This window comes from Aegilops tauschii, chromosome 2, assembly GCF_002575655.3.
Source record: "Aegilops tauschii subsp. strangulata cultivar AL8/78 chromosome 2, Aet v6.0, whole genome shotgun sequence".
NCBI lineage: Eukaryota > Viridiplantae > Streptophyta > Magnoliopsida > Poales > Poaceae > Aegilops > Aegilops tauschii.
Window position 1 is genome coordinate 292,680,133 of NC_053036.3, and position 14,318 is coordinate 292,694,450.

At 44.3% G+C, this 14,318-nt stretch overlaps 1 protein-coding gene across 1 annotated transcript; it reads right to left on the minus strand.

The window, feature by feature from the left end:
* Positions 1 to 970: 970 nt before the first annotated feature.
* Positions 971 to 1,875, minus strand: LOC109757896 (uncharacterized). The gene is made up of 2 exons (XM_020316741.1): positions 1,592 to 1,875; positions 971 to 1,109 (listed from the first exon to the last, which is right to left on the minus strand). Exons 1-2 carry the CDS (start codon positions 1,873 to 1,875, stop codon positions 971 to 973), a joined length of 423 nt encoding a protein of 140 aa, XP_020172330.1.
* Positions 1,876 to 14,318: the final 12,443 nt, after the last annotated feature.

Below are 14,318 nucleotides of genomic sequence, written 5' to 3' on the forward strand. Positions count from 1 at the left end.
AGTAGAAATGATGTCATTTGTACTGCTTGCACAAACGTTGAGGACTGCACTGCGCGTACCATGTCTGTGTGTTGTACACTGCACAAAAGTTGCTGCAACCCCTCTCGTTCTACATTTAAGCATGTACTGCACTTCATGTATACACTTTGTGAACTGCCTTATATTTCTTCGGTGAACTCTATTCACGTTTGTTTAGAATGGTCTGCGGATTATATTGTTCTAGAAATATTAATACTAATGGTCTTTTTCTATAATTACTATTGTGGACTGCATGTGGACACGTCTGTACTGCTTATTTTTACCATTGTGAACTGCATTAATCTTTCTTTTTTAGGTATGAGTTGTAGTCAAATTACTTAATTTTTTTGTTTAGCATTGTTTTTTAATATGTTTTGTATGTGTGTAGTATGTTTTGGTATCACACATTAAATTTTTCAAAGTTGTCTGGATACTTGTTCTAATACAAACTAAGTTCAGTAAAAGCAAATGATCACACGCAAACTGACGATACATAAGCAAACAACAGAAAGAAATTTTGATGATAATTCTAAAACGACACTGTTTTTACAAAAGAAATGTTCGATATGAAGCAACGGACATAATCAAAAGCTTGCACACATGAAACAAAGAACAACACAACCACTAAAGTAAAATGAAACTAAACATATCCCTGATTATTTCTAGTTGTTGTATTGGATTACAGCCTTGTTCTTCTTCTTCTTTGCTTCCTTGTCTCTTTTTGCCCTGTCCAGTCCCATTATGACATAGTAGATGATTCTCCACGACTCATATGTTGCGAATGCATCTATTGTTGCATACTTGATAAGCTTGTCTGGCAGCGGGCAAAATCCCCACAGAGTATGGTCCTCCTTGCGGTTAATTTTTTCTTCATGTCATGGTAGTGAATGTTTATCATCCTGCCGGCAACATCAGCCAAAGAGTCAAATTCCTTTTTATTGTATGGGTCTCTCTATTCCACCTGAATATCAATGTAGTTGTCAGAGTTGATCTCCAATCCAGATAGCTTCAGCTTGCTTTTGTCTCTTTCAATGGAGAATTCGACGAAGGTGTACTCACCATTCATAAGGAATTTGTCTAGTTCCATTGGCCTGCAAGATGTTTGTATAGACTGAATATAGTTTATTTCTTAGAACTACCAATTTTTTTTTGTTTTTTCTGAAACTGAAATGCAATATGTATACCTGAATCTGTTGCAGTGAGTAGCTGCTAATACTTTGTACATCATAACTAGTAAATCTGATAATAGATTGCATAAACAATGCATGTTTTGTGCATGTTTGTATTCTTGAATTGAATTTCATACATGTTTTATATAGTAATGCTGTAGTTTTCTATTGTTCAGTCAAACAATTTGTATTTGGTAACACAAAGTAAAACTGCGTGTATCGCTAGATCATATAATTCAAGAATTGAACTCGTGAGTTACATGGAGCCAGATGAAAACTGTCAATGAATTCCTATGCCATGCTTTTTTTAAATGAGAACCAAAGTTTAAATAATGGCAATTGCAATGAAGAAAATTTAAAATAAATATTGACAAGCAATAGTACAGATTGATAGTTATTCTGACCTGTCTTTAGCTGCAGAGATGTGGTAGACAAGGCATTCTTTTTCTACACATAGCTGGAGCACTGCTGCCCGTTGTCGCTTCACGTAGTGCGTGTACTCGACATCAACGCCGACTAGTTTGACGGGCATTCCACCGAGCTTCCTCCTGAGCGTGGACAACATCTTGTCCACGTCTTGACCCTTGCTTGTGAAAACGACATGGAGCTTGTGGTTGCCGTCGAGGTCGACGTCGTGGAGCTCCCTGGTGTACCTGCGGCGCTGCTTGTACAGAGGTGCATCCGCCATGACTCTCCTCTGCTCTCTCATGTTTGTTCTGAGAGAGAGGTTATTGAAAGGAAGTGTGGAGAAGAAGATGCAATGGGGTTTTGGGGGGGACGAAGCAGTTGTGTTTTCTCCTCTGCTCTCCTCTGCTCTCCGTGACAGGACGTGGGAGAGGTGGAGTGGGGTGGTAGCGTGGGTGGGCTGTGTTTTTAGTTACGTGGCAACTGTAGGGAGGTTCTGCTCTGAAGAGGCTGTGTTAGTGCGTTGGAAATCCGGAACGTCGTCGCCTCTTTTTTCGTGACTAGTTCAGGTATGCACGCAACTGTTAGAAAATGTGATGATTGTGTTTTCGGTGAATTTTCCTAGTAAGTGGACTTCTTCGCTATCACAAAAGAACTGCACATGTCCACATAGTGTACTGCATGGAAGTGAAATTTATTCTTCGTCCACTGAATTATATCGGATCAGGATTCACACAGATGTATGCACATTTAGTTTTTTGATGGAGTTCTTTCTTTTTTTCTCTTTTTTTATTTTTGATGGTAAATGCAGCTTTAGTGTGGATGAGGGTAGTGTGGGTAGGGGTGTCGGACTGCTTTGCTTAACTAACAGGGCTGCATTCTTCATTTTAGCCATACTGCATTGCAGTAGAAAGAGAAGTGCATTTCAGAAGAAAAAAAGAATACTTCGTGCTTCCACGTGGCGAACTGCATTGTTGTACGTCGCGGACTGCATTTGTACGTTGACTTCGGGCTTCCTGCGTTTTATTTGTTAAGAGCGAACTGTAGTTTCTGGCAGTGCCCACGCACATTTTTTGTTGTTGTTATATATTTAAAAAACGTTTCTCATTTTTATTTGATGTTTTGTTTTTGTACTTAATGTTTTTTTAGCGGGCCGTGTTGGGCTTGTGTTCGGGGAGTGAAGACACATTGGGCTCAAGTCGGCCTGTGAGCACGGCTGGTTCCCCGTGCGCTGTGTGTGTGCTCTAATGTTTAGTCCCACCTCGCCCGCGGAGGGCGTGCTCGACCTGCTTATAAGCGCTGGTGAGGCAGCCGTATACACGGCGCTCGCTGCTCTATGCTCGCTGACCTGTGGGCCCATGTGTGCCCGGCCCCGTGCATAGTGGCTCAGAACGACTCGCCTTCTGTGGGCGCAGACCTACTACAAGACTGGCTGGGGCCGGCTGCACCTGGGTGGTCAATTTTTTGTTCTTTGTATTTTCTCTCTTTAAGTATTTTTTCAAATGTAGGGGTGTGCACTGCTTAGTAAATCATTCGTGCACTGCATTGATCAGGGTTCTGTACTGCATGTGCACGCATTCTGCACTACACATGTTTGCTCTACATTTTTGTGCACTGCATGAGTAGCATTTTTCTTTATTGTTTTTCTTCTTACGTATCCTTTTTCTAGTGTACGGGTGTGCACTGCTTTGTTGGCTCTTTGTGCACTGCATTCGTCATAGTCCTGTGTTGCAGGTGTACACATTTTGCACTGCGTGCATCCTTCTTTGTGCCAGAGTTGTAACTGCTTATACCAACGCTGCGGACTGCATTACTTACATTTAAGGACTGCATCAGGTGCACTAATTCTGCGTTGTGCACTGCGCGAAAGTGCTTCTCTTGTGCTTCATTTTGAGCATGTACTGCACTTCATGCACACATATTGTGTACTTCCTGAGATTACTTTGGAGAACTACATTCACTTTTATTTAGAATGGTCTGCGGATTACAATTTTTTAGAAATAACTATTTAATGATCTGCGGTTAGTTCGTGGGAAATGTTGCAGTCAAAGTACACCTTTTTTGGGTCCTTTTTCTTTGGTAACATAAGCCTTTATTGAATGTCCTTCATTCTTGGTAACATAATTTTCATTAACTCCCCTTTAACTTTCAGTTTTGACCTTTTTGCATTCCTCTTCTATAAATGTAGGCCAACTTCTACCCTTCCTTTGCAGTTCATTTCTCCTCTAGCCGCAACTTCTCTCCTTTCTCCAGCCTCTCTTTATTTTTTTTCCTTTTCTAGGTTTTTGTTGCGATGGCTCCAGGCCCCTGCGCGAATCTCTCCTGCTGCGGCCATGGTTGTGGTGTGCCGACGCACTGCGATTGCTCAGCTTGCTCGCAGGCCCGTCGTGCTCGTCGTGGGGGCAAGGTCTCGTGCCGAGCTGGGCGAGCGGAGCAGCTCACATATGGCACAGTATTCACGGAAGGATTGGATATGGGCCACATCAACGTTGTTGCATTCTATTCCGCCCTGCTTCTCCGTGACCTTGGCCGCACAAGTCCTTTTGTCCATCAGCTTACGCCAACAGATGTGGAGACTCACTACAAGATGGTATTTTTGCTTGATCTGATTTCTTCTTTGTGTTTTCTATTTTTTTGTATAATTCCATACTAGTCTGAACTTCTAGTTTTTTAGGAACGCACTTATTTTTTTATTGAAGTGTACTGCACTGTGTACTTATATCTTGTTTTTATTTTTTTGCTTGTGTGCATGGAGCTCGTGTTTTAGTTTGCATGGTTACAATATGTGAACTGCTTAGATATTAGATGAGCACTACTAGTTTCCACAATTTTCCCCGCTTGTACGGTGTGGTAGTCTCAAGAACTTCATGATAGTTAGAAGCATACTGCTTGTTTGCAAGTTCCATACTGCATATTAGATTGCGTTTAATCTGTACTGCTTGTTGGACTGTTGTACACTTCATCTAGCTCGTGTCTGTACTGTGTGTAGGTTTTTACTGGTTTGTGCAAAGTATGAGAATTGTACTGCTAGTATCGTCGCCAAACAGTTTTAGTTTTTTTTTGCAGAAAATCCCCCAACGAGCTGTTAGGTATCTCCGGCTCAAGAAGAAGGGAATTCTCCAAGTTGTTCTTGGTAATGGACACCTGAAACCAGCCAAGTACCGTGTAGGCGTTGACGGGCGGCTGTATCTGTAGAAAGGCTGGAAGGAATTTGTCATTGATAGTGGCATGAAGTCTGAGCAAGTTGTTGTACTGAACTTCTTTGAACTCGAGGATCATACGGTTAGAATCATGTTTGACGTGATTGGTTAAGGTTATGAGGTTGATTTGTAATAAGTACTTTTGCGTGTCTAACGCTTCATCTTTTGATGTGTTTTGTAATAAGTACTTTTGTGATCTGAACCGCTTCAATTTATTATTCAGAACTTTGTGATGCCAGTGAGCGAACTGCATTTTTTTCATGGGTTTGTGGATCAAAATGTGTCAATGTTTACTCTAGACTGCTATATATATGGTATACTCTATACATCATTTCTCTTTTACATGGTTTAGTTGAATAACTCATAGTCAGTAGGAAATTTGTGTTTACATAAAATTTTAAATTGATACATAAGTCGTACAGATAAGCAAACTGCTATGTATATGATTAATTTATTGAAGTTCATCTATTTGGTCGTTAACCTGCTGCTTCTTCGCGGTGACTGGAGCGTGTCTAATCGCACTTTCTTTTGTTTTCCGTGGCGGTGTTGTTGGTTCTTGTCTCTGCACTGTTGTGTTTGTAGCCCCTCGCGTGCTGGTTGATGGCGGCTTTCGTTTTCCAGCACTGTGAACTGCATCCTTCTTTGCTCCTCGCGTGCTAGTTGATGGTGGCTTTCGTTTTCCAGCGCTGTGAACTGCATCCTTCTTTGCTCCTCGCGTGCTGGTTGATGGCGGCTTTCGTTTTCCAGCGCTGTGAACTGCATCTTTTCGTGCTCCTACCTTGTTTTTTGAACGTGGTGTCGTTGTCGGTTGTTTCTATACAGCAACATTCCCTTGTGGTGGTCTTGTGGGCATTTTTTCTTCATGTTCTTCGTCCTCTTCACTCTCTTCACTCTCTTCTTCCTCTTCCTCCTCTTCTTCATCTGCTTCTTCATAAGCCACTCCTTCTTCAGTTTCTTCATGTTCTTCGTCCTCTTCACTCTCTTCTTCCTCTTCCTCCTCTTCTTCATGTGCTTCTTCATAAGCCATCTCTTCTTCAGTTGTGTCACCATCTTCTTCGTCTTCCTCATTTTCTAATCTTGTTCTTTTGGGGCAGGTTCTTGAATTGTGACTCTTCCTCTTTTTGCAGATGCTACAACGTCTCGGTTTCGTCCATTTCTTAGTGTTGTGAGTGGAATATCTGCTTGGTTGTGCATTGCCATGTCCTCGGTTTTCTTGTTCATTTCTTTTTGTACATGTCCTGGAATTGTGGCCGCTAATTTCATTACATGTCTTGCACCTTCTTATTCCCAGTGGGTGACCATCACTGTCCAGCTCAGGCTGTGGCTTACTGTTTTTGTCATCATTTTTCTCCTTGCATACAACCTTTTTCTGGGTTGCGTCGGCCCCTTTCTTCCTTCCTCTTGTGTTTGAAACAGGAGGTGGAAGAATTGTTTCTTTTTTGATAGCACCAGTTGCGCTGTGTTCGGTATTTTCTACTTGCTCGGTATTATTGTCATGCTGGGATTTCTCTGCTTGCTTTAGTTTTGCTTCTTCTTCTTCTTCTTCTTCTTCTTCTTCTTCTTCTTCTTCTTCTTCGTTGAGCACATAAACTTCCTCGATCAGTGCCCTCATACCAGACAATGCTCTATGGCACCCAGCGTCGGACCTTGTCGCTCTGTTTGCAAGGTCTATTGCTGTTTCTGTCAGCAATTTTCTACGGCAAAAAATTGAGCTTCCATCTGGTGATGTTTGTTCATAGTCTCTTTTGTCAAACATTGCATTTGATCTTGCGTTCCAGGTGTATCTTTTCATGATGTACACCTCAGGAATCTTGAGTACTCTCAAATGAGAAAGCATGCATAACACATGGACGCAAAAGAGCCCTGCAGACAACACATGATTTCTTTGTTTTGTAAGTGAACTGCATGAAATTAATAAACACATGTCTTTTTTCGTTATTTGTTCATTTTAAGTAAGTGAACTTCACTTTTGGTTTTGTGAATTACTTATGCATGTGGACTTTTAAAGTTCATTAAGTGAGCTTTCGTGCATGACTATCAGAAATTAGGATTTTTTTGCTAGCGAGTCGCACCTGTGTGTGTCCAGAGTTTGCACTCACATTCGTAGACACCTTTCTGTTCATCGGCGACCACTTGGAAATTATGCCTTGCCTAGTCGAATGCATCCGATCTGTTGTAGTGGTGTACGAGATACTTTGCCGGGTACTCAGGGCACCGTTCTGCTCTGAATGCAGTGCTGCGGTAGAGTATTTCTTTGAAATCTGCAAACACTGCCCTTGTATACACTTTTGATAGCAGAACTTTGAACCCAAACTTTGTTGTTGTTTTTACCTCTGACTGCATGATCAGAAATGCAGTGTTACGAACAAGAGAAATGAAAATTTTGTTTGTTTTTGTAGTTACATTTTTAGCAGTTTTTTATGGACATTTTGTTTACCTCATTTGCCACTGTCTCTGCGTGCGCGACGGCCTTCCTGGTCTGAATGCACTTGTCCACCTGCTGAGCAAATAGATGGAGATCATGCTTCTCTTTGACAAAGTTTTTCTTCAGTATGTGGTTCATGCTCCCGCTTCTGTGCGTGGAAGTCATCCGAGCACAGAAAATTTCCTTGTAGTAAGCCGAGATCCACTCGTGCCTGTCATCCCACAGCGAATTCATCACTTCGTCGTTTTGCAAGTTGTATCTCTGAATGAGGTCCTTCCATGCTCGTTCAAATTCTGACGGCATTAGTGGGTGGTTCAGAACCGCATTGAGGTATCCTTGAGTTTCTCGTGCGCCTTATACAGCAAGGCGAGGTGGTCTTTGTGCTTCTTCATGATATGCCACCGACACAACTTATGTAGTGTATCTGGGAGGATAGTTTTTAATGTTTCCTTCATCGAAGAACACTGATCTGAGAAGGCACAAATAGTGTTTTTTTAATAAGTTGTTTGTGTGTGTATAACATAGATGGAAGAAATATAAGTGTACCAAACAAACGTAAGTATACAGGTGTTTTTTTGTACCTGTGAGCATGCATTGGCGGCTTGTTGTTCATACACCTCAGAAATGTTTTGAAAACCCACTCGAACAACGGTATTGTTTCATCTCGCACGAGGGCAACGGCAAATATGGTGCTCTGTAGATGATGGTTCACTCCCACGAAGACTCCCAGCGACATGTGGAATTTGTTAGTTTTATATGTCGTGTCAAATGTAACGCAGACTCCAAAATCTTCATACGATCCTTTGCAACCTGCGTTGGCCCAAAAGACGTTTCTTACACGGTTATCTGCATCAACGTCATAATCATAGAAGAACTCTGGGTTTATCTTCTGTATCTTCTCAAAGAAATCCAAAAGTTTCTTGACGTCATCTTGGGACTCTTCTCTGGCAAACTTTTGTTTCCTGCATTTTCAAACGCAATGCAAACTCATCTCATCAAACAGGAAATAATTACCGACAGAATGCTCAAGTGATATGCTCTGTGATGTGCTTACTTGTTTACCCAGTCGCGGCTAGTATGTCCCATGTACTGCAGACCACCGGACATACGCGACAGCGTTGACATCATCTGAGTGTGTGTGTGTGTAGTTGTCCAGTTGCATGTCTTTCACTAACTGGTCTATCAAAGGATCATCTTTTTTGTGCAATCGCATGTGCAAAAGCATGCCGGGGCTTTCTAGCATCTTGTGATTGTGGTTGAGTTCAACCATTTCTATCACAAATTTGCCATCCTTCCTCTTTTTGACTCTAATCATTGCCTTGCAGTCAATCCTTTTTGATGTCTTCTGACGTTTCCGGTGATAATCTTACATAGTCTGCTTGTGCGTCCCTTCTCTTGAGCAGACAATGTAGGCATTTGTCCTGTGTTTTTCCCTCTTGCGTATGCCAAACCCTGCACATCTTGCATATTTGTTGTAAAAGTCCCATGCCTTGTCGTACGTGCTGAACTTCATTCCAGCGGCAGGTATGAGGTTCAGCGGCATGTTTTTATCCTGCATTAAGTGCAATGCTCTATGAGATAATTTGTTCTGTTCTGTTTTTTAAATACGAGGAGTGCATACGAGTTTAATAAAGCATTGCAATGTTCCTAAGTTTTCAGAAGAATCCAATGTATTAGATGCTAGGTCAAACCTCACAAGAAATATCAGTGTGCACTGCAATGTTATCTGAATGGACTGCAACTGTTATTATTTTTTCAGAACATAAACTTACATGTGTGTAGAGTCGTTCACCCGATGGTGTTTGCAGCTTGCCGGGTTGTATTGGACATGGCGGGGTTATAGCAGATCTGTGTAGTTGAGGATCTCACGGCGGCAATAGTAAGGAGGATTTGTACCTGCTGTTGACTTTTGACCGAGGCACCGTTGTTGGTCGCAGTGTCGAAGTTGATGCAGCAGGTCTGCTTGGAGCTCTGTTTTTCGGTGCAGCAGGTGGACGCTGAGCTCTGTTTTGGGGTGCAGCAAGTGGACGTGGTGGTAATCCAGTGTTGTGACGATGTCTCAGTGGATTGGTTTGAAAATTTTGGAGCGGTGGCACATCATCATAGTCATAATCATCATCTGCTGCAACATCGTGTTCAACTGCATCATCATTGTTTGTTCGGACATGTTGTCCAAACATAGTGAACTCGTGCTTATACTCTGGGTTGAGAACTGTTATTGGCTCATCTTCATCGTCATCATCTTCATCATCCCGTTGGTGAGTGCCCTCCCAGACGAATGTGACATCATCGTCATCTTCGACTACCTCTTCTTCCTGGAAAAAATCCTCTTCCGGAGAGTACCGCACCCTGTTTGTTGTCGTGAAGAATCCTTGAGGAATCTCAGGGGTAACCCAGCCAATATCTCTTTCAGAAGAAGCTTTACTCTTCTGAAAGTTGTTGTTCTCAGTGTTGTCAATTATGCGTGGCATTTTGTATCTCCCGAACGTCATTTCCTACACACAAAATGACTGAGCTGCATTGTCAGGTTAAATGAACTGAATCATGAGAACTACAATGTGTTTGAAAGGGTACTACGAAGTATTGCACGCTGACTACATCACCCCGCAAGGTGAACTGAAGCAACCGCACTGCATCGTTATCCGTAATGAACCTATACAAGCGTACTGCATAACCGAGCAAGCATACTGCATAACCGAGCAAGTGCACTGCATTTTTTCCAACGACGAACTGAAGCAACCACACTGCATCTTTTTTGAGGCGTACTGTACTGCTTGTACTACTTCATATGGAATAAGTAAACTGAGATAGTTGAGGGAGTGTACTGCTTACCTCGTGTTGCAGTGCTTTCTTGCGTTTGCATGAAGAAGTTACCCTCTCGTCCGTCTGCAGAACTTTTGCGTTCACCCGTGCAGTCCACTTACCCTTCAGAAGTTCATGAGCGGTCTGGACGTTGCTCAAGGTGAGTGGTGACGGAGGATTTGCTCTGAAGGTCATTGTAGACTTATTCCAAGAAGCTGTCGTGGATGAAGGAACCTTGCGCACAGTCCTCCTTGCTTGAATTGGTTTGATGTCGAGGCAGCACCAATCCACATCTGATGAAGTACAGCTAATTGAAGACCCGGAGGAGTTCGGCGGCGGCGCTACCGAGCTGCTGCCGCAGAAGAAGGCCGATATGCTGGTGGGGGAGGTGTTACTCGGTTGCTGCCGCGGAAGAAGGCCGAGAGGCGACGGGCGGCGTCGCTACTTGGGCGTTGCCGCGGAAGAACGCCGGGAGCGGAGGGGCGGCGTCGCTGCCGGCCGCCACCATGGAAGAAGGCCGGGAGGGGAGGGGTGGTGGCGCTCCCAGGCCGCCGCTGCGGGAGAAAGCGGGGAGGGGAGGGGCGGCATTGCTCCCTGGCCGCCGCCGCGGAAGAAAGCCGGGAGTAGAGGGGCGGCGACGCTCCCAGACCGCTGCCGCGGAAGAAGGCCTGGAGGGGAGGGGCGGCCGCGCTCCCAGGCCGCTGCCGCGGTAGAAGGCCGGGAGGGGAGGGGCGGCCGCACTCCCAGGCCGCTGCCAGGCCGCTGCCGCGGAAGAAGGTCGGGAGGGGAGGGGCGTCGGCGATTTGGTGGGGGATGTGCAGAATAAGGCTGGTGTTATTAGAATAAGACTCTTAAGGAGTGTTATCATAATAGACCCACCCTATATATATTGTTATAATGCACTTGTTATATTTTCTTTATAACTACTACTTTTTATTAATAAGACATCATTGTAATGTGGTGCATGTATGTGGATCAATGTTAAAACTAGAATTTATCTATCCATGCAATCTGATGATCTGATCCAGGTGCAATATGCTGCAATAGCATCAACTCGGCATTAATTAATAATAGTGGAGGGCACCAAATTCTGTGGCGAGCTGCGGGAAGTGCCCGCCATTGCTACATAAAATTTCTGTGTTGAGCGGTAGAGAGTGCCCGCCACTGCTCATGGGCTACCATTAGCGGGCAGCCTCCCGCCACTGATGGCATATTAGCAGTGATGGAAGGTCGGTGGTGGGCGCTCCTGAGAGCCTTGCTCGCCACTACTAGACTTTTTCCCCTGCCACTGCTAGGCATTCCTGCAGTAGTGCTACTAAGGTGGTCATGGACGACCAACACAGTAGCCACAAGCTCCTCATCGTCGGATGAAGAATCATTTGAGTCACAAATTAAATTGTGAAAAAAGAACTTGTTAGCGAAGTCCATTGAAACTGCTTGCTGGTGTCGTGGAAGAAGCTGGCCGGTGAAGAGCCCCGCGCCTTCCCTGGTCCAGGTAGCAGGCATGTCGGTGTCCGGCTAGCGAGGTTGTCGAACTTGGGTGCTGCAGGTGGCGGGGGTTGGTCGCGGCGACGTCGGGGTGCTACGGCGGCGGTAGGGTGAAGCGGTGGTGACGACGAGGGCGACGGGAGGCGTGTTGGGGGCACGTGGGTGCGGCGGCTGGCCCGGGGCACCGGAACTGGGCGGCGGCGGCACGGGGTGAGGCGGCCGGGTGTGCTAATTGTCGATTAGATGAAGATGGAATGGCCAATGTGCCACAAATTGGCGGGCCAGGGGAGGAGTAGGCGGGTGTCACACGCGTCCGTTTCGTATCCGCGCCGACGCAAACGAGGCCCGAATTTGGGCCCAGAATGGGTCGCGCGGTGAACAAAAAGCAGACGTGCGTCCATTTGGCTCGCCGCGTTGGGCCGACTTTTCTATTCGTTTCGACCCAAACGAACACGAGCGGACAGTTTGCGCCCGCTCATTGGAGTTGCCCTAAGAGATTCTTTTTTTAGAATCCGGGCCACACGTCTTCTACAAGTGTGGATTCATCGTCCGCCTTTCAAACCTTCAGACAACATCGACACTTCCATCTGGCACCTTGAAAGCTCGGTCATGGATTGGTGTGTCAAGCGTTCAGATGCCCACACCAATGATCTGATGGCCATGGCATTGATAACCCACAAATATAGGGGATCGCAACAGTTATCGAGGGTAGAGTATTCAACCCAAATTTATTGATTCGACACAAGGGGACCAAAGAATATTCTCAAGTATTAGCAGTTGAGTTGTCAATTCAACCACACCTGGATAACTTAATATCTGCAGCAAAGTATTTAGTAGCAAAGTAATATGATAGTAGTGGTAACGGTAGCAAAGTAATATTTTTGGTATTTTGTAGTGATTGTAACAGTAGCAACGGAAAAGTAAATAAGCGAAGAACAATATATGGAAAGCTCGTAGGCATTGGATTGGTGATGGAGAATTATGCCGGATGCGGTTCATCATGTAACAATCATAACATAGGGTGACACAGAACTAGCTCCAATTCATCAATGTAATGTAGGCATGTATTCCGAATATAGTCATACGTGCTTATGGAAAAGAACTTGCATGACATCTTTTGTCCTACCCTCCCGTGGCAGCGGGGTCCTAATGGAAACTAAGGGATATTAAGGCCTCCTTTTAATAGGGTCCCGGAACAAAGCATTAACACATAGTGAATACATGAACTCCTCAAACTATGGTCATCACCGGGAGTGGTCCCGATTATTGTCACTTCGGGGTTGCCGGATCATAACACATAGTATGTGACTATAGACTTGCAAGATAGGATCAAGAACTCACATATATTCATGAAAACATAATAGGTTCAGATCTGAAATCATGGCACTCGGGCCCTAGTGACAAGCATTAAGCATAGCAAAGTCATAGCAACATCAATCTCAGAACATAGTGGATACTAGGGATCAAACCCTAACAAAACTAACTCGATTACATGATAGATCTCATCCAACCCATCACCGTCCAGCAAGCCTACGATGGAATTACTCACGCACGGTGGTGAGCATCATGAAATTGGTCATGGAGGATGGTTGATGATGACGACGACGACGGATTCCCCTCTCTGGAGCCCCGAATGGACTCCAGATCAGCACTCCCGAGAGGTTTTAGGGCTTGGCGGCGGCTCCATATCGTAAAACGCGATGAATCCTTCTCTCTTATTTTTTTTCTCCCCGAAAGTGAATATATGGAGTTGGAGTTGAGGTCGGTGGAGCGTCAGGGGGCCCACGAGGCAGGGGGCGCGTCCTAGGGGGGCAGGCGCGCCCTCCACCCTCGTGGACAGGGTGTGGGCCCCCTGACGTGGATTTTTCTTCCAGTATTTTTCTTATTTTCCAAATAGATGTTCCGTGGAGTTTCAGGTCATTCCGAGAACTTTTGTTTCTGCACATAAATAACACCATGGAAAGTCTGCTGAAAACAGCATCAGTCCGGGTTAGTTCCATTCAAATCATGCAAGTTAGAGTCCAAAACAAGGGCAAAAGTGTTTGGAAAAGTAGATACGACGGAGACGTATCAACTCCCCCAAGCTTAAACCTTTGCTTGTCCTCAAGCAATTCAGTTGATAAACTGAAAGTGATAAAGAAAAACTTTTACAAACTCTGTTTGCTCTTGTTGTTGTAAATATGTAAAGCCAGCATTCAAGTTTTCAGCAAAGATTATGACTAACCACATTTGCAATAACTCTTAAGTCTCATGTTTACCCATATCAATGGCATAATCAACTAGCGAGCAATAATAATAAATCTCGGATGACAACACTTTATCAAAACAATCATGATATGATATAACAGGATGGTATCTCGCTAGCCCTTTCTGAGACTGCAAAACATAAATGCAGAGCACCTTTAAAGATCAAGGACTGACTAGACATTGTAATTCATGGTAAAAGAGATCCAGTCATAGTCATGCCCAATATAAATTAATACTAATGGATGCAAATGACAGCAGCGCTCTCCAGCTAGTGCCTTTTAATAAGAGGGTGATGACTCAACATAAAAGTAAATAGATAGGCCCTTCGCAGAGGGAAGCAGGGATTTGTAGAGGTGCCAGAGCTCGGTTTTGAAATAGATATAAAAAATATTTTGAGCGGCATACTTTCATTGTCAACATAGCAACCAAGAGATGGCGATATCTTCCATGCTACACACATTATAGGCGGTTCCCAAACAGAATGGTAAAGTTTATACTCCCCCTCCACCAACAAGCATCAATCCATGGCTTGCTCGAAACAACGAGTACCTCCAACTAGCAACA

Excerpts from the sequence above, each read along its gene's own strand:
- LOC109757896 (XM_020316741.1), bottom strand. The coding sequence starts at position 1,875 with ATGGCGGATGCACCTCTGTACAAGCAGCGCCGCAGGTACACCAGGGAG. Across the intron at positions 1,110-1,591 it reads ATCTCTGCAGCTAAAGACAG|GCCAATGGAACTAGACAAAT; the intron begins GTCAGAATAACT and ends AACATCTTGCAG.